Source organism: Notolepis coatsorum (assembly GCF_963971535.1).
Source record: "Notolepis coatsorum genome assembly, chromosome: 10".
Taxonomy (NCBI): Eukaryota; Metazoa; Chordata; class Actinopteri; order Aulopiformes; family Paralepididae; genus Notolepis; species Notolepis coatsorum.
In genome coordinates this window covers 52,278,992-52,300,139 of record NC_140174.1, presented here as the reverse complement: position 1 = coordinate 52,300,139, position 21,148 = coordinate 52,278,992, and the positions used below count along the sequence as shown (strand labels likewise).

Here is a 21,148-nt window from a genome sequence, read left to right as displayed (position 1 = left end):
ATAAAGATTGGAAGGAAATTTTGCTGAATAGTTCATTTGAATGGTCAGCTCTTTATTTTGGGCAGCTACAACAATCACTTCACTGGACTGCAATTTCAGTAATCAGGAATTGTGTTATTCTTATTATAGTTACTATTTCTTTCGTTTCCTTATTATGTCTACCAGCAGCCAAGCTTGGCATTTAGCCTTTCACTGGACCACATTATGTCAAATTTTTTACAAAATGTTTAAGGTAAAAACAATTGTTTTTTTCCTGCAATTAACTCCTCTTAGAGGCATATACAGATTGTTATTTGTGCAGAACCAGAGCCTCCAATTTCACATTCTTCCACTGGAGGGAGGGGTGTTTCTCCATACCTCCTCAAAAGCTGCCTTATGTTACGCAACTAATCCTGCGAACCTATCATGGTCACTATCGCCCGCCCGCCTGACCCTTTCATCCAGGAAAGGCTAACATCTAATGTGAAATGCTAACGTACTGTATCTAGAAAAAAAATATATCAAAGATTCTTGCATTCTCAATGAGGGCAAAGTAGGGACTAGAGGTCTGCATCCCTGGCCGAGCCCGACAGGACCTGACCCGACTGGTAGGGCTTTGTTTTTAAATAAATAATTTGGGCTCGGTCAGGCTGGGCTGCTCCCTGCTCTTTTGGGCTGAGCGAGCTAGTCCTATAAGTCTATGCTCCTTGTTGAAGCGTATGTATGACTACGCAAGGTGACACACACCTCCCTCAGCCTGTGATTGGTTATTGTTTTTGCCTTCGGTGGGGCAGGAAAAGTTGGCCAATCAGGCATTAGGCCTAACTGTTGCCCTGAATGGGCAAAGATGATGTATTATTAGCCTAGTTATGGCAAAGTTCTTTGTTATTGGATTTTGGACTGTTGCCGGACTTTCTTCAAAGAGGTAGGCCAACGCCATAAGGCAAATATTTTATTATTATTTCTGATTTATTATTATAAGTGGTGTGGGGCCGCCACTGACCTGGTCTGCTTTAGTAAGGCTTATATAATAAACGTTGCACATGTTGCAACTCAAAATCTTTCTATATATTTTTTTAATGTTTTGTGATTGCTGATTTCTGTTTGTTTGTATAGTGATTGAGTAGGCTATTTGTTTTGTGTGTGTGTGTCAAGGAAGATTCAAGATAGCCTTCAATTAAGTTTAAAACATTTTATTGGCCTAGTTAATTAATTTCCTTCCCATATTTACAAAGCAGCGACACAAAGCGTTATGCAATTGCAGCATATCCCGCCCTGTATGTGTGTGTAACATTTAGCTTGTGAATATTGTAAATCAAAAATAAAATAAGCCAGTTTAGCCCATGCTGCTGCTGTGTCTTTCAGCACTTGGACAGGGCTCGGGCTTCAAATGTTGCATTACAGTCCCTAGTAGGGACGCTGCTAAGCCATTTTCAGTAGTTTATTGAACACACCAAACAAATTGTTATTCAATATACAACATTTTTAAAGTGTTTTAAAAAAGAAAATAACATGCGTGGAGGGGATCTTTAACATTCCACAACTTCTCCAGATTTTCCATGACTGTAGGAAGGAACCTTTAAACAAAGAGTGGGCCGCAAACTCAATCACAGAGATCCCATCACGCTGCTTCCACCGAGCACCACCTTCAAAGTTGATGTGTTTTGGTGGAAAGGGGCGAGGTGGTCACTATTCTACACTAATGACCAAATACAAACAGACTCAAGTACAGTGCAGTCTGAAATACAGACTGGGACTGAAGAACAAAGAGAAAGAGAGAAGAAAGAGGAGGGAAAAAGATAAATAAACAGATGCTCGGTTCAAACCAACACCCCACCTGCTCCGACGCAGGTTTGTGCCGTGTGTGTGTGTGTGTGTTCATCTGTATGAACAGAGAAGGATTAATGTACAGTATGACTTTTGCATATATTTGTGATTTTAAATAATGTGTACATCTCTGTGAGTTTTTGCCCTTCAGTGTGTGTGTACGTATGTGCATGCTGGCATGTTCTCTGCAGTGTGTCTGTGTAAAGTAGTGTGTGCATGCACCTGCGTGTGTGTGCCTGTATTTGCTCTGCAGAACATCTGTCTTTGTAAATCAGTGTGTGTGTGTGTGTGTGTGTGTGTGTGTGTGTGTGTGTGTGTGTGTGTGTGTGTGTGTGTGTGTGTGTGTGTGTGTGTGTGTGTGTGTGTGTGTGTGTGTGTGTGTGTGTGTGTGTGTGTGTGTGTGTGTGTGTGTGTGTGTATGTGTGTGTGTGTGTGTGTGTGTGTACTGTACATGGGCGCTCTTCAGTGTGTCTGTTGAGTGTGTATCTTCTCCCACCCCCACCCCCAAACTCATACATTCATTATCGACTGGCCTTCGCCCCTGGAGGTTGTCACCCTGCCAACTCACACAAGAACCCCCCCCATCTCCTCTCCCCTCATCTCCTGCATTCTCTCTCTCCTCGCTTTCTGTTTCATCTCCTTTGTCCTTTCCTCTCCCCTCCTCACCATTCCTATCCTCGCTTTCTCCCCTGTCCTCATCTACTCTCTCCTCTCCCCTGTCCTCATCTACTCTCTCCTCTCCCCTGTCCTCATCTACTCTCTCCTCTCCCCTGTCCTCATCTACTCTCTCCTCTCCCCTGTCCTCTCAACTACTCTCTCCTCTCCCGTCCTCTCATCTACTCTCTCCTCTCCCCTGTCCTCTCATCTACTCTCTCCTCTCCCCTGTCCTGTCATCTACTCTCTCCTCTCCTCTCCCCTGTCCTCTCATCTACTCTCTCCTCTCCTCTCATCTACTCTCTCCTCTTCCCTGTCCTCTCATCTACTCTCTACTCTCCCCTGTCCTCTCATCTAGTCTCTCCTCTTCCCTGTCCTCTCATCTACTCTCTCCTCTCCTCTCATCTCCTCTCTCCTCTCCCCTGTCCTCTCATCTACTCTCTCCTCTCCTCTCATCTCCTCTCTCCTCTCCCCTGTCCTCTCATCTACTCTCTCCTCTCCCATGTCCTCATCTACTCTCTCCTCTCCTCTCATCTAGTCTCTCCTCTTCCCTGTCCTCTCATCTACTCTCTCCTCTCCTCTCATCTACTCTCTCCTCTCCCCTCTCCTCTCATCTACTCTCTACTCTCCCCTGTCCTCTCATCTCCTCTCTCCTCTCCCCTGTCCTCTCATCTCCTCTCTCCTCTCCCCTGTCCTCTCATCTACTCTCTCCTCTCCTCTCCCCTGTCCTCTCATCTACTCTCTCCTCTCCTCTCATCTACTCTCTCCTCTCATCTACTCTCTCCTCTCCTCTCATCTAGTCTCTCCTCTCTCCTCTCCTCTCATCTACTCTCTACTCTCCCCTGTCCTCTCATCTCTCCTCTTCCCTCTCCTCTCATCTACTCTCTACTCTCCCCTGTCCTCTCATCTAGTCTCTCCTTTTCCCTCTCCTCTCATCTAGTCTCTCCTCTCCCCTGTCCTCTCATCTACCCTCTCCTCTCCTCTCATCTACTCTCTCCTCTCCTCTCCTCTCCTCTCTCCTCTCCTCTCATCTAGTCTCTCCTCTTCCCTGTCCTCTCATCTACTCTCTCCTCTCCTCTCATCTACTCTCTCCTCTCCTCTCCCCTGTCCTCTCATCTACTCTCTCCTCTCCTCTCATCTACTCTCTCCTCTCCTCTCATCTAGTCTCTCCTCTTCCCTGTCCTCTCATCTACTCTCTCCTCTCATCTACTCTCTCCTCTCCTCTGTCCTCTCATCTACTCTCTCCTCTCCCCTGTCCTCTCATCTACTCTCTCCTCTCCCCTCTCCTCTCATCTACTCTCTCCTCTCCCCTCTCCTATGGTCCCCCCCATTGACCTCTCATCTCTTCTCCTCCCCTCCCCTCACCTAGCCACACTGAGGTCCTCCTCCGGTGTAGCTGAGGGCTTGGAGCTCTGCGTGAGGTTCCAACGCAGCCAGGGTTAGGGGTTAAATTCCCGTTCGACTGCTGTTGCCATGACGAGCTTCTCTGATCTCCGGTCAGTCATCAGTGGTCTATTCAGTAGATGGGGGCTGTGTCATAGCATGCAGACTGTAACCTGAGCCCTTTGACCCCTACACAAAATGCTAATTACAGCCTGAACAGATCATTTCAGCATTCTCACTTGCTTGCTTTCTCATATGCACACACTCATTTTCTCACACCAACTCATTTACAGTACATACTGTACTCACATACTCACTGACTTTATAAGTTAGCATTACTCACTCATTCGCTCACTCATTCCAGAGCTTGTTGCTGGAGTTAATGTCACAGACAACGTGTTGTTATGCTACAGAAAGACACAAGGGTGAATTCACGAAGGGATTGCGTGGCTTTTTCTGATGCTATGCCGGCGCAAATAGCTCTGAAACACTGTTTACTATTCACAAAGCAAGCGCAAAGGGTGAAATGCGGTGGTAATTGCGTTGCAATCAGCATTGCGTCTCGGTGGTATTTGCGGGTATTTAAATGAGGTAATATGGGCGGAACATGTGCCCCTTTCTATGCAAATTAGTCTAATCCAAAAACACTCCCAATTCACAAAGGTCAGCGCTAATTGCCACGCGCAGTTAAAGCGACTCTATTTACGCCTTGAGAGATTTGGAGGTAAATAAACACATTTATAAAGGGGTGCCATTGCCAGCGTCTCAGGTGATCATGGCAGCAGTAATTGTTGCCAGGCGAAGGCATCGTAATGCCAGGCGTGCTTGTGAAAGAATATTTCTAAGGAGAATATCCCTTTTTGATTTAAGCGAGACCAGAGACACAGGTTGCCAGCTCAAGCTATTCTTGATCTACTCGATCAAGGATGATATTGAGCCACAATGAGCCAGCCACCCAGAGATCCCATGGAATCTTATTTATTATTAAAATATTGTTATTTAACGTTGTCGGCTTCCCCAATGTTGTCGGCGCTATTGATTGATTGATTTTGTAACGAGATTTTGATTTTGCATGATGCATCATGCTGCAATTTTTATTTGTGTTATGCATTGCTCTTGCTCCTTGTTTTATTATGTCTTCATTATATAAAGCCCATTGAACTGTAATCCTTGTATGAAAGGTGCTATATAAATACAGTTTATTATTATTATTGACTGCACTCAGGTTCCAATTGTACCACCAAGCGAGAACGAACATGTTTTTAGAAATAGGAAGCAAACGTATTCAATCAACACAGGTAGTGTGCAGCACCAGTAATTTAATAACGAATGTGGTTGCCAGATTCCCTGGGTCCACTTGCCTTGCGTAATCCTGCCAACGTTGGAGAGGCGGCGTACAATCGGACTCACATCAGAAGTCAGAACGCTCACATTTGATCGAGCGCACATTTGGCATCTTAAAAAGCCAGCTTAGATGCCTGGATCGTAGCGGTGGGGCAATGCTATATATTCCCCCCAAAGCACATCACTCCATTGGGTGCTGTATGGGTTAGGTAATCACAATAAAGAGAATAGAACCTGCACTTATATGCTCCAGAATAAAGTTTTAATTTATAACGTAAATTAACGTACAGTGTAATGCAGCATGTTGTCATGCTACAGGAAGACACAGTGTAACAGGCAGCATGTTGTCATGCTACAGGAAGACACAGTGTAACAGGCAGCATGTTGTCATGCTACAGGAAGACACAGTGTAACAGGCAGCATGTTGTCATGCTACAGGAAGACACAGTGTAACAGGCAGCATGTTGTCATGCTACAGGAAGACACAGTGTAACAGGCAGCATGTTGTCATGCTACAGGAAGACACAGTGTAACAGGCAGCATGGTGTCATGCTACAGGAAGACACAGTGTAACAGGCAGCATGTTGTCATGCTACAGGAAGACACTGTGTAACAGGCAGCATGTTGTCATGCTACAGGAAGACACAGTGTAACAGGCAGCATGTTGTCATGCTACAGGAAGACACAGTGTAACAGGCAGCATGTTGTCATGCTACAGGAAGACACAGTGTAACAGGCAGCATGGTGTCATGCTACAGGAAGACACAGTGTAACAGGCAGCATGTTGTCATGCTACAGGAAGACACTGTGTAACAGGCAGCATGGTGTCATGCTACAGGAAGACACTGTGTAACAGGCAGCATGTTGTCATGCTACAGGAAGACACAGTGTAACAGGCAGCATGTTGTCATGCTACAGGAAGACACAGTGTAACAGGCAGCATGGTGTCATGCTACAGGAAGACACAGTGTAACAGGCAGCATGTTGTCATGCTACAGGAAGACACAGTGTAACAGGCAGAATGTTGTCATGCTACAGGAAGACACTGTGTAACAGGCAGCATGTTGTCATGCTACAGGAAGACACAGTGTAACAGGCAGCATGTTGTCATGCTACAGGAAGACACAGTGTAACAGGCAGCATGGTGTCATGCTACAGGAAGACACAGTGTAACAGGCAGCATGGTGTCATGCTACAGGAAGACACTGTGTAACAGGCAGCATGTTGTCATGCTACAGGAAGACACAGTGTAACAGGCAGCATGGTGTCATGCTACAGGAAGACACAGTGTAACAGGCAGCATGTTGTCATGCTACAGGAAGACACAGTGTAACAGGCAGCATGTTGTCATGCTACAGGAAGACACAGTGTAACAGGCAGCATGTTGTCATGCTACAGGAAGACACAGTGTAACAGGCAGCATGGTGTCATGCTACAGGAAGACACAGTGTAACAGGCAGCATGGTGTCATGCTACAGGAAGACACAGTGTAACAGGCAGCATGGTGTCATGCTACAGGAAGACACTGTGTAACAGGCAGCATGTTGTCATGCTACAGGAAGACACAGTGTAACAGGCAGCATGTTGTCATGCTACAGGAAGACACAGTGTAACAGGCAGCGCTGCAGCACAAGGCATCTCATTAGAAAGATTAGTCTTCTCATTTCTTCTCCTCCCTTGTTCCACTCCAGGGGCGACAGTGGCTCAGGAGGTAGAGCGGTTGTCTGGCAATCCAGAGGTTCCCGGTTCGATTCCCGCTCCTCCTGGGCAGCTTGTCGATGTGTCCTTGAGCAAGACACTTAACCCCTAATTGCTCCCGATGAGCAGGTTGGCACCTTGCATGGTTGCCTCCGCCGTCAGTGTGTGAATGTGTAAAAAATTTGAGTAACAAATTGTAAAGCGCTTTGGATAAAAGCGCTATATAAAAAAGCAGCCATTTCCCCTCTACTCTCTCTGTCTTCTCCTTTTCTCTCTCCTCTTCCCTCTTTTCTTCTGCCCTACTTTCCCCTCTCTTCTCCTCTCTCCCTCCTCTAGTCTTCTCTTTTCCTCCTTTCCCCTCTCTCCTTTGTTCCTTTACTTCTCTTTCTCCTCCTCGCTCTTCTCCCTGCTACTGTAGCCCATCATTCCTGATTTATTGTGGTGTTAGGGAGCCGCTGCCAAATTGCCTGGGAATTAAGATGCTTTATAATTGCTCCTCTGTGTCAAAGATGACATTAAATCCATGCCATAAAACACAGGGTTCAGGACACCAATTAAATGCATCCCCCGAGAGTGTCAACACTCTGAGTAAATTTGGGAGAGAGGTCTCAGGGCTCCGGCTCTGACAGAGATTGTTGTTCTTCCTTATAGAGGGAGGGGTGTCTCGGGCAAACTGGAAGGTTGTTGGAAGGGCTGAGAGAAAAGATGTTGGATATATGGGAAGATGACGATTAATGCCAAATAGGATGAACGGCCATGGCTACTGCTTCTTAAGTGGGCGACTGGGCGTGGTGGTCTCTCACTCTCACACTGGCGCTATTTCAGACAGTCTGAGATAGCTGAAAAAGTAGTTTTCTACTGGATCTACAAGTCAGAAATACATTAACTTACTGTCCATTCAGTGCACCTTCACAGAAAGAAAGACCTCTACATCCCCATTGGTGTGAATGGAACCTGTGACTGTTCTGGTCGCGTCTATATTAATGCCAGCCCAAGAGTGCTTCCGCATTCGCCTGATTGGCCCCAATCCAATGCGCATTTTCTTTTTTGCCACTCACACACGGAAATGGAATACATATTATCCAAACGAGGACCAGATTCACCCATAACGGGATAACGTTATTTCGCTGTACATTGTAACGTTAACACAACGCAGCTGTCAACTGTTACTTTACATATTATCCAAACGAGGACCAGATTCACTCATAACGCCATAACGTTATTATGTTATTTCGCGCGACTGTACATTGTAATGTTAACACAGCGCACCCTAACTGCTTGTGTATTCTAGCAGTGTTTTAGAGGTTATTTTGTACAGTACCTTTATCTGCACTGAAACATACATTTCTACAGTACATGCAGTTGTTGAGGTAGATAACTGCGATTATGTTTATTTATTTATCTATCTCTCTTGTGTATTCTAGCAGTGTTTTAGAGGTTATTTTGTACAGTACCTTTATCTGCACTGAAACATACATTTCTACAGTACATGCAGTTGTTGAGGTAGATAACCGTGATTATGTCTATCTCTCTGTGAGCAAAACCTATTAATATTACATATGTGTTGGCGGAATCGCGTCAATGTTTGTTATGAATAAAACGCCCGAAATAACATAACGTTACAAAGTACAGTTGACAGCTGGGCTGTGTTAACATTACAATGTACAGTCGCGCGAAATAATGTTATGAATGCCCGAAATAACAACGTTACAAAGTACAGTTGACAGCTGGGCTGTGTTAATGTTACAAGGGAAGCATGCGTTTGTGGGGCGTCAAAAAGAAAATGCGCATTGGTTACCGGCGAATGCGGAAGCACTCTTGCACTCTTGGGCTGGCATTAATATAGACGCGTTCTGGTCTCCTAATGTATACGTATGTATGTGTGCGTGCGTGCGTGTGTGTGGGGGGAAACCACAGCTTTCTGGGATCGATCTTTGAAGTGAACCATATCGTCAGTATGTTCCGCTATCAGAAATGTCAGCTAGTGTTTTTCTACAAGACAAATGCTTATGAACTGCTCAACTAATCAGCACACGATGCCTAAACGAGATGTTTTATCGTCTCAGCTACAAACGCTGCCCTTGTTATTCTGTCACCTGTTCCACCGCAGGTGAACAATACCTGCTGCACTTGTTTGACATAACGAGCCTCGAACAATGTGGCAGATCTGGTTCCTCTCTGCTCAACAGGTGCATCACTCGCGGAATGTCTGACAGACGGGGACATGACCTCGTTATGGAATGTAGGGCAGGACTCGGGAGTGTGTCGGATTTAGCCCGAGACACCTCGGCTCTGCTGTATTCAGCACTGCCTCTTCCCTCCTCCGTCTTCACATCGTTAGATCCACAGGAATGATGAGAAGGTGATTGCATCATTAACCCTTTCACTACCTCACTACCAAAGGGTTAACCCTTTCACTGTGACAATACAGAAGGTTAACACTTTCACTGCCACACGACAAAGGGTTAACCGTATGTAGTGTGGTATAGGGCTGAACGATTAATCGATTTTAAATCGAAATCGCGATTTGGAATGATGCAATTAGTAAATCATAAAAAAAATAAAAAATAAAGAAAATATATATATATTTTTTTTATTTAACCAGGAAGTTTGGGAGAGGGAGGTAAGGGGTTTTAGATTGTGTGTTGTGAAGTTTAGACTTCAGAGAGGGAGAGTAAAGCACAGAAAAAAGGTACCGTTGGGTACCGGTATCGATTCCCAGGTCAAAAGAAAAAATGTCAGGCTCGGTGTCCCGAACGCGTGTATATTTTCCCTAACGGAGTTGCACTTCCGCGTTCGGTTTGCGCGATCTGATTGGCCACTGACTCTACGCCCAAACAGCACGTTACGCTAGTTCTGCTAACAGCCTGCAGCCAGCATTATCCAATTCATATCAATCGAAATAACGTATTGTTTTCGCCTCTCTATATTAACGTGATTCCATCAACACAACATAAATGTTCAAAACACGACAAGACAGTTTGCATCACTTCCCACGGTTCTCGGCACTTATTCTACCGGTAGTGCGGTAGTTGTTGCCACGGTATTGGGTCTTTGGGCGGTGAATACTTCATTGGCGGGGAAGAAGAACACCTCTGTATTTTTGTACCGTCCGCAGCAACAACGGGAGGCTCTTTCTCACGTCGCGGCACGCGGGCAGAAACTATTCTGATAGAAGAAGCAGCGGAAGTGCAATACACAATGGGCCTCATTCAAGAATACTCTCTTATTATTTTTCTTATATTCTTGCTTACCTGTCTGTTAAGAGAACAATAAGTAAAGCCACCGCCACATTCATCAAGCCGTTCTTGACGTCGAAATCTGTGCTTACCCAGAGATTTGCATGATGAATCCCACTCATTCTTAAACTGAAATGCGCGCTCGCGCTAAATAGATTTGCATGTATTCGGCATCTGATCCCTGTCTGATATATTCAACAGGAAGCGATTTGCGACTAGTCTCAAAATGACACACACTCACGTCTCACGACTTGCGACTCAGTGCATGTGTGTGTGTGTGTGTGTTCCTGTGGGTCGCTCATCGCATGTGTGTGTGTGTTAATCTGATGACAAATAAAGACTTATACTTGTACTTATACGTATACGTACTGTATAGTGCGAAATAAATCGTTCCAGCAAAGTAGGCTACAGTATGTCAAGAACCAATCGCGCAGTATTATATGTATGTATTATTATTATGTATATGCCGCTGATCCTATGCTCTCTCCTTTCAGACACACTCCCTTTTTGGCTACACTAATATTAATAATATTATACATAAGACGACACCATCACTTTCATACCAACCGTGCCCTTATTGGATTATTTATGTTGACGAAACTGATGAGTTATATTCATTAAAGAAAGTTGATTTAATAAAAGAAAAAGACTTATCAGATTAATCACTTTATTAAAATTGAGGATTTAGTTTGAGAAAGTTTGAAGTAAAAAAAAATTTATAGACATTCGAAGCTTCGTTCGAATACTTCAATCGAAGCTTCGAATGTTAAAAAATGACATTCGGTACAGCCCTAGTTCTCATCTGGGTAAGAGTTTCTTATCTGGGTAAGAGTGCTCTCGACCACACTTAGAATTTGATCTTGCCTGAGAGAAAAGCAACAATAAGAAAACATTGCTGAATCCCAGGTAAGAACAAAATAAGAGGAAATGCTAGTTAACACTTTGGATGTTAGCGACGCGTTTTGTCGTTAGTTCATGCCGCCAGTTGAGTGCCGGCAACGCTATATAGCGTTTGTTTGTCGTATTTTTTTTATTGGCGATTTGAATTCATATTTCATCAATCGAGCCTCACGCTAGTGTTGCAGAGTCTCTCTGAGCTCAATTGGGAAGATACCGCCCCCTATCGTCTCTCCCTGTGTAACTGCACCCCATTAGTTTAGACTGATGAAGGGGGGGGGGGGGGGGGGGGAGGGGCAGTTTACTCATTTTACTTTTCCGTCAAGCCAACTGAAGAGACCAAGTGATCGCCGGCCCTCAGAACAGCGTGGATTATGTATTTCCAGCACCCAACGCTGAATCAATAAACGTGATCGATATTTGGAATGGCGATCAGGAATTGGAATCATCTTTTTGGATTACATCAGATCTGAGGTAAGGAATCTATTTTACCAGTCTTGGGGTAATCAGAGCTTTTTTCACAGATATATCAACGTTTCCCATATGTGTGTGTGTGTGTGTGTGTGTGTGTGTGTGTGTGTGTGTGTGTGTGTGTGTGTGTGTGTGTGTGTGTGTGTGTGCGTGTGTGTGTGTGTGTGTGTGTGTGTGTGTGTGCTCGCTGATCAGGAAATGAGAGAATATACTTTTCAGATCGCTTCTATAGCGTGCATAAATACACATATACTATCGATAATCTAGCGTTTATTTGAAAACTATTCATAAATAGGCAGAAAAATTACAACGTTTTTGTGTGTGCCAGAATATTCCAGTAAATGCTGTTTATCACGGAATCTATATATTTTCCTGAAAAACGAGGGCTTTTCAAAATGCTATAAAACGGAAATGAACCGATTAAAAAACAATCCGTTTCGACAATGTTGACTGAAAACAAGTCATTGATAAGCGACGGGCAGATTAGACACATAGCCATAATTTAAAACAGAGATTATGCGTTCACAAATTGAAGTGGGTGCTGGCATTTAACCACGTTTTACCATGTTCACCAGTAGTAATCAAAGTGTTAACAATTTCTCTGCCACGCTTATATCCATCAATGTTTGATCACTGCCACCAGTCTAAGGTCGCTTTCACACAGGGGCTGTTTGGTCCGGATTATCGGACCAGAATTCGATAGTCCGGGTTTTCGGGTTTGTGTGAATGGTCCGCCTGAAAACGTAGGTCTCGGTTCGCTTCATCGGACCAAACACGAACCAAATATAGGAAGTGCTTATTATTACCACTGCTCGCAGCATTCAATGCAAAACAAGCACACTGCATCTATCTCTCTATCTATCTATCTATCTATATATCTATATATCTAACTGTGCATCTTGGGAAGAAGGAAGTAAAAACGCGGCTTATTATATTGTTATTATTATATATATATAACAACGTGGTGTACAAGTTGTTTAGCGAGAGGATGGTGGTAATCGGCTTCAATAGAACAACTCGCCTCCGCTGATCTGGAGGGCTCGCAGTCCACACACAGACACACACACACACACGCGCGAGCGCACACAGGCTCGCAGCCACACACACATTTCCACTGTCCAATAGACGAGCGCCCTTTTCGACCGCGTGACATTGTTCAGATAGTTTGGTGCGCCTGACAGATTGCTATGTGAACTAGGGATGCACGATATTGATTTTTTGACACCGATACCGATAACTTTATGCTCCTCAAGCCGATACCGATAACCGATATTTATTGTATTATAATATTTTTTTTAACTGTATATATATATATAGTGTATATTGAGTATTTATAAGCTCCGACGTCATCGGTACTGCTATCGGTACTCGAGAAATTATGGAGGTTTTTTTTGAGGAATTTAAACGTCGCAAACTAATCTTGTTGGCCGTTGTCTATATCTCTCCTGCCTCTGTGTCTCTCTGCCTGCGCGGGGAGCGGGCTGCCTGCTCTCTCCTCTCTTCCCCTCCCACACACACACACACACACACACACTCACACACACACACACACACACACACACACACACACACACACACACACACACTCACTCACACGGGTGCTGCGCTGGAGTACAGACAGCTCTGCTCTCATAATGGCGGACAGAACGAAATGTTCAAAAGTCTGGGTCTATTTTACTAAAGTCGATGCTGACAACGCTCGTTGCCACAAGTGCAACAATACATTTGCCAGTAATGTATAAGCGCTGGTACTTGTCAATGTGGCTGGCGGGGAGATAACGTTAGCTCCGAGTAGAGTAATGGCTGACAATCCGGAGGTAAATAAATGAACGAGAGCTTCTGATTGGTGGTAAGAAGAAGAGGTGGGTGCAAGCCGTGGGACGTAATTGGCAGATCGACTGTCTGTCTCCGAATGTAACGTGACTACGTCACAGCCAAGAAAGGGAGCGCTGGATTTGTGAAAAACTCCCTGTTCCTAAACCACACGCTATCAGTTTTACCACAGTACTGGCAAAACGGGAGGAGGCTATAATAAAAACAAGCGCCCTTCATCCAAATCCACCCACACCGGATTTCTTTTAACCAAAAAATGTATTATATGTTATCGGAGCTATCAATAACGTTATCGAGTTTATCGGAATGACGTCATAATTGCTGATATCGGCCCGATAATTATCGGCCCGATAATTATCGTGCATCCCTAATGTGAACGCAGGCGAACCAAATGAAGAATGCAAAAATGTTGCAACTTCACCACCAGAACCGCACCGAGTCCACCAAAACTATATGTGAAAGCGACCTAAGCCTATGGAGATGTTTACCTTCTTTGCAGGGCTATAACATTTTAAATTGTATTGCTAAATTTACATTACTATGGCCCATTCAACATCGATTATCTATCGTTCAGGATGTAGAAACGTTTTACTTTTTCATTCACACATTCATACAAAAATACTGTCTAGAATATAAATATGTTTTTATCGTTTTCTGCAGTAAATCCTAGAACATGAGATATAGGCATAAATGCATATATACATTATCAAATGCCATTTGTTGCCGATACACGCTATATTAAAAATGTCAACTGTACATGGTCCTAAACGTTATGACTGATCATGCGCGGGTGAACGGAGGGGGGGGGGGGGGGGGTCGTTTATAATTCTGTGATCGTCGTTAAATGATTTATGTAGTATGGGTGATATATAGATCAGGGCAGTTTGCATCGATAATAATAAACAAAAACACTAAAACTCACGGCAGCCTCCTCTTATCGTTGGGCGATGATACTGGAGCAAACAGATCCCAGTTATGTGATGGGGATCGAGGCGATCCATTTCCGGTATGTATAATACTAATACATGCCCAAATCATGTCGATTATTGAGTTATGGCAGCGATCGCTACACATGGACGTGTGTCTTGAGTCCCGCAACGATAAGCAAGTGGCCGGACGGATTTCAGAGACGCACCGAGACCCAACCGTCCACTTCTGGTTTGGCAACTCGCCGATCATCCACCAGGTGGCAGTATTGAAGCGTTGCAGAGTTGTGCCGAGTCCCACAGCATCCCACAAGGCTCCGTGAGTGAAATATGAATAACATGGCGAAAATATGAAATATGATCAGAATAACGTCGTACGCCGTGATCTGGCAGAATTCGCATGAACTTGAAACCCGTTGTATGACGTTATTGGCAGAGAAAGTGTTAAGAACTAAATCTGTTCTTATATCACTTCATGAATGAGGCCCAATGTGTTCTCCTTTGCTCTTTTCCACCTTAACCCATTCTCCGCCAATCACGTGTTAAGGCAGGTTTCTCCGCCATGCGTTGTCTGCCAGGCGTGTTTGAGATCAATATTTCATATTTTCGTCATGGTATTCATATTTCACCCACGGAGTCTTGGCTGATGCTGTCTGAGCCATCACAACTCTGCAACGGTTCAATACCGCCACCTGGTGGCCGATTGGCGAGTTGCCAAACCGGAAGTGCCCATTGGAGCTCGGTCCGTCCCCTATTTTCGTCCAGCCACTCATTTATCGTCCCGTGGCTCAATACAGACACCGTCGATATGGATCTTTGCCATAACTCAATAATCAACATGATTTGGACGTGTATTAGTAATATACAAACCGGAAATGGATTGCATCGATCAACATCCCATAATTGGGATCTGTTTGCTCCACTCTCATCACCCAATGCTGCGAGGAGACTGGGGTGAGTTTCAGCGTTTTTCTTTATAATTTTCTATACAAACTGCTCTGATCAATATATCACCCATACTACATAAATCATTTAACGTCGGTCATTGAATTATAAACGACCCCCCCCCCCCCCCTCCGTTCACCCGCAGATGATCAGTCATGACGTTTAGGACCATGTACAGTTGAAATTTTTTATATAGCATGGATCGGTATCAAACTGCATTTGATAATCTAATATATGCATTTATGCCTATATCTCACGTTCTATGAAATACTGCAGAAAACGATCAAAACATATTTATACTCTAGACGGTATTTTAGTATGAATGTGTGAATGAAAAAGTAAAACGTTCCTACATCCTGAACGATAGACAATTGATGTTGAATGGGCCATAGTAATGTCAATTTAGCAATACAATTTAAAAAGTTATAGCACTGCAAAGAAGGTGAACATCTCCATAGACAAATGGCGCTGGCAGAGGATGGTTTAGGATGATCAAAGTGGTGGCAGAGAATGGGTTAAGAGGGGGCTTGAAATGTGTCACTCTGGACATACGTTCTCAATCCCTGTTTGGTTCTAAGGCCCGTTCTTATGAGCAATAACAGCTGGGAACAGAATGGAGAAAAGAAGAGAACAGACCACAAACAGAACAGAGCAGAACAGAACAGAGTGGAGCAGAACTGAACAGAAAGAGTATAACTGAACAGAACTGAACTGAGTAGAACAGAACTGAACAGAACAGAGTGTAACTTGGCTTTTGCCTCACCAAAGGAATAGTAAAAAAAAAAATAGATCATATTGAGAGAAAATGGTGGTTTTTTCAATGTATATTTGGTTTATAAACTGCTTTAAGAGGGTAATATCATTATCATCACAGGATGATATTGACGGTGGAGAAGAAGCGGTGTCACAGCACACTGCCAGCGAGGGGGTTTGTTTTTAATTCCTCTGAGACATAACACTGATAGCAAGTGTCTCCCAGAGCGAGGGAGAGCGGTTTATTTTAATGAAACAGTAGAAACTGCATTTTAATGTGTGAAAGGTTAGCAGTTGTCATGACAACGCGGCACATGACAACCAGAAAGGGGTGGGCTATCATAGTTATGACGAAGATCCTATAAAGCTGACAGTGGTTCCGGGTAGGGCAGACTAGAATCTGACCAAGAGCGAGTAGGACTGAGATCACACGAAGACACTCTCTCCTCTCATTGAGAGGGGGGGGGGGGGAGGAAGAATGCCACATCAGCATTAGCTTCGGCTACCACGAGGATGGTCTCGGCTAACGAACAGGCCTGACCACTATTGGACTGAATAACAAAAGGACGATAGACGGACACACCGAAAGATCATTAGAATAGACTCTTCAAGGACGATACAATTTGATAACATCTGATTATGAGGTTCTGTTTATAGCAATAAAACAACGCTTTTCCTCATAAGGTATTTCACGGTGTCGAAGTGTCGAATTCTTACAGAGGTGGAGAATTAGTATGGTTTATGGATTGCACTAACGGGGGAGATAAGGATCTTATCAGCCAGTGTCGTAGACGTCAGGACCATTAAAAGTACACAACGCAGAGGAATTGGATGGAGGGCCAAACAGACGAAGACGTGATACTGGCCAGTTTGATCAGGATCTTACAGTTGATGCCGTTTGGACCCGGATTATTGCTTGCTTTGAAGTTGCTTGAAAGGAAGAGACTGTGTGCAGTGCCGAGGCGTGAAGGGGTAGCCGTGGACGCGAGCCAAGCCAGCGAGCGAGCAAGGCCAGCGCCATGGACCCAGCGAGCGAGCCGAGCAAGGCCGGAGAGATAAACAGCGCCATGGACCAGAACAACTGACGGTGAAAAGATAAAGTGAGTCTCAACAACTTAACAAGCCAATAAGAAAACGAACAATAGTGTATCCGTAAACGTAATTAGTTTGACACAGAGAATGCCAGCTGTAATAGTGTGTTTGAATAACAGCAGAGCGGCACCGGTTTTTGTTTTGAAAATCGAGAGTCTTATCTACAGAGCACAGAAGCCACTGTATAGGAGATGGGAAGGGAGGCAAAGGGGAGATGTTCATTCAGTTAAAGGGGCAACATCGTATTTAGTTTGATTACTGTTCAAAACGCAGAAAGCGGGAAGCGGGACTGTGACGTGAAGGGAGCAGTGAACAAACGTTACGGGTGTGGTCGGTAGCGAGAGAATGTTTGAGACATTAAAGGGACGGTGGGAAAAAAAGAAGGGAAAAATTGAGCAGACAAAATGGCCGCAGAGCCACGAGGGGTTTAGAATCAGGAAGTGACACGTCACCTACAATCCTCTAGACTGAGTTTTGGCCGCCATCTAGGGGGGCGGTGGGATAATACAGGCAAATGGAGGAGGAGTAGGTCGCGGAGGGGGGGGGGGGGGGGTAGTGCTGGGGAGTTTCCATTACCCATAGGGGAATATTTAGAGTTTAATTCAATTAAGGAGTTTAATTGCGGAGGGGGGGGGTAGTACTGGGGAGTTTCCATTACCCATAGGGGAATATTTAGAGTTTAAGTTAATTAAGGAGTTTAATTTTTTCAAAATTACCAACTGCTTGTGTGTATACACGATGGTGTATGTGAGAACTTTGTAAAGGAACTCAAAGTGTGGTATAGAGCGACGGTGACAGCTCCAGGGCGACGGTAGACAGCCCCGTAGGGTATAGAGCGACGGTGACAGCTCCAGGGCGACGGTAGACAGCCCCGTAGGGTATAGAGCGACGGTGACAGCTCCAGGGCGACGGTAGACAGCCCCGTAGGGTATAGAGCGACGGTGACAGCTCCAGGGCGACGGTAGACAGCCCCGTAGGGTATAGAGCGACGGTGACAGCTCCAGGGCGACGGTAGACAGCCCCGTAGGGTATAGAGCGACGTGACAGCTCCAGGGCGACGGTAGACAGCCCCGTAGGGTAGAGCAACGGACAGCTCTGTTGTATGTTAGATAATAGTACGAGTATGTGTATGTGAGTTAGGGGCAGGGAACCAACCTGCTCTGTTGTATGTTAGAGCGATGCTCGGTTGGATGTTATTATCATAATAATAATATCGATATACGGGTTAATTAAAGAGTGTAATTATTGAATGGGTTAAATAAGAATTGCAGAGAGAGAGGAGATGCGGTTAATTAAATAAGTTTAATTATGAAATAAGAGGGAGTTCGATCTCCAGTGGGGCCTTCTCACACCTAATAAATAGGCAGAGTCTTGAGGGGACACGTCACCAGAAAGAACTGGCGCGCGCTGGGGGTCACCCGTGGGACGAACATAGAGCGCCGAGTGGGTATCGTTTAGCTGCTGGTGTCACGCCGGAAGACAACAAAACAGGGAACAGCCCTGTAGGATTAGATATGGGTGTTGAGAAGGTGGGGGGACTAATAGAGAACAAATAGCGCCATGGGCTGTAGGACACTCACACCGTCCAACAGTCTGAAAGGGCGTGGCCATGGCCGGGGCTTGCAGAGGAAAAATATATAGAGAACTGGAGATAACTCCATGGAACGAGCTGCAGGCCCAAAGCCACGGTAGACTAATAGAAAGCACCGGGTCGAGTGTACAGAAAAACTGCCGGCGTGGTGTTTCTGCTTTCAGAGTCTGGAGAAGGCCGACGGCGGTGGAGATGAGCCTCAACCAAGATGACCGACGGGGCGGATACGGCCAACGGGGCGGAGACGGCCGACGGGGCGGAGTCCAGCGGTCGCAGGCGGTGTTGCCCAGGGGAGAACGAGGCGGACATCGGAGGGGGCTTCCCTGCGGAGACGCTGTTTAGAGAGCGCTTTGAAACAACAGAGCACGGGCGGTGAATCATGGACAAGCAGGGACTTCCTTTCAGAGTCAATCAGGAGAACGAGAGACGAGACAACAGCGAGAAGTCCTGTGTTCATTGATTAGGAGTATGAGATATAAATGGAGGATTCATATAGAAGATATATGTATAGAAGGATATATATATATAGAAGGTAGATAAGAGGGAAAACAGTAAAACAACAGGATAGAATTATTGGGAGCAGACAGAGGAGCTCTAATTGTTATGAGTCGTTGGATGTTGTTGGTGTTGGTGGTCGGTTTCGGTTCCCTTTGTGCACGAAGGGGGGCGCAAACAGACATCAGGCAGCAAGATCACTGGGTTGACCGTGGGCCGTCTTCATTTCTTGTGCACGAGAGATGAGGTTGGTTTGCTTCAACCACAGTCTATTTTTGGCATAATTAATTAAAAACCCAAATAATGATTTATGATTCTGAAGGGGTGATAAGAATCAAGGGGGGATTGAGAGAAAATGGTGGTTTTTTCAATGTATATTTGGTTTATAAACTGCTTTAAGAGGGTAATATCATTATCATCACGGGATGATATTGACGGTGGAGAAGAAGCGGTGTCACAGCACACTGCCAGCGAGGGGGTTTGTTTTTAATTCCTCGGAGACATAACACTGATAGCAAGTGTCTCCCAGAGCGAGGGAGAGCGGTTTATTTTAATGAAACAGTAGAAACTGCATTTTAATGTGTGAAAGGTTAGCAGTTGTCATGACAACGCGGCACATGACAACCAGAAAGGGGTGGGCTATCATAGTTATGACGAAGATCCTATAAAGCTGACAGTGGTTCCGGGTAGGGCAGACTAGAATCTGACCAAGAGCGAGTAGGACTGAGATCACACGAAGACACTCTCTCCTCTCATTGAGAGGGGGGGGGGGGGGGAGGAAGAATGCCACATCAGCATTAGCTTCGGCTACCACGAGGATGGTCTCGGCTAACGAACAGGCCTGACCACTATTGGACTGAATAACAAAAGGACGATAGACGGACACACCGAAAGATCATTAGAATAGACTCTTCAAGGACGATACAATTTGATAACATCTGATAACATCTGATTATGAGGTTCTGTTTATAGCAATAAAACAACGCTTTTCCTCATAAGGTATTTCACAGTGTCGAAGTGTCGAATTCTTACGGAGGTGGAGAATTAGTATGGTTTATGGATTGCACTAACGGGGGAGATAAGGATCTTATCAGCCAGTGTCGTAGACGTCAGGACCATTAAAAGTACACAACGCAGAGGAATTGGATAGAGGGCCAAACAGACGAAGACGTGATACTGGCCAGTTTGATCAGGATCTTACAATATGAAAAAACAATACAATACAGCACAATCCCTCAGAGCCTCTACTGTTCTTCTACTCATGTTCCCATTGAGTAGCTGAAGGATACGCTTTACCAGCTAAAACCACTTCAATGGCACAAGAAAAAAAAACTCACCTTTCCCATTATTGTGTGCCAGGGCCTGGTCGATGAAGTCGGCCCCCTCCTCAAAGTGGGAGCTGATGTTGAACTGCACTGTGTCGTTGGCCTTGATGCCATGGTACGTGATGCTAGTGCCGGAGTAGAACTCTGTGTTGGTGTTGACGTGCATGAAGGAGTTGCCCTCCGCCACGTTGAGGATGTGCGTCACTCCCAGTTTCTGCAGACGCATCACATTCTGAGCTACGAACCTGGAGGGGGGGGGGGGGAGATAAGTTATATTAGGGCAGTGCTTCTCAAACTTTTTCTGTCAGGCCCCCCCTTGGCGGACCAAAATATTTTGGGCCCCCCCCCCCGCCCCGCCCCCCAACGAAATAGTCATGAAATGGGCCATGATAAAATGTATTGAAATAACACCAATATCGTGACCTTTCAAATTGTGCAACCACTTTACAACTGTGCAATTGTGCAACAACATAACAATACTGTCCAATACACTCAAAGACTGTGATTTTTCAAAAATACAGACATCTTGTAACATTGCAATCCAATCCAATGGACACTCAAGAGTCAAGACTGCTTTTTTTTTTTTTTTTTTATATAGACATCTTGTAACATTGCAATACAATTCAATGGACACTCAAGACTGCTTTTTCAAAAATAGAGACATCTTGTAACATTGCAATACAATTCAATGGACAC

The 21,148-nt window shown here is 44.9% G+C and overlaps 1 protein-coding gene across 1 annotated transcript in view; it reads right to left on the bottom strand.

The window, feature by feature from the left end:
- Positions 1-21,148, bottom strand: part of dusp3a (dual specificity phosphatase 3a) — a 68,937-nt gene that overhangs the window by 6,489 nt on the left and 41,300 nt on the right. The window contains exon 2 of the mRNA XM_084323884.1: positions 20,465-20,697. Within this exon, the coding sequence (XP_084180010.1) occupies positions 20,465-20,697 (233 nt within the window). The remainder of the gene's footprint in view (positions 1-20,464; positions 20,698-21,148) is intronic.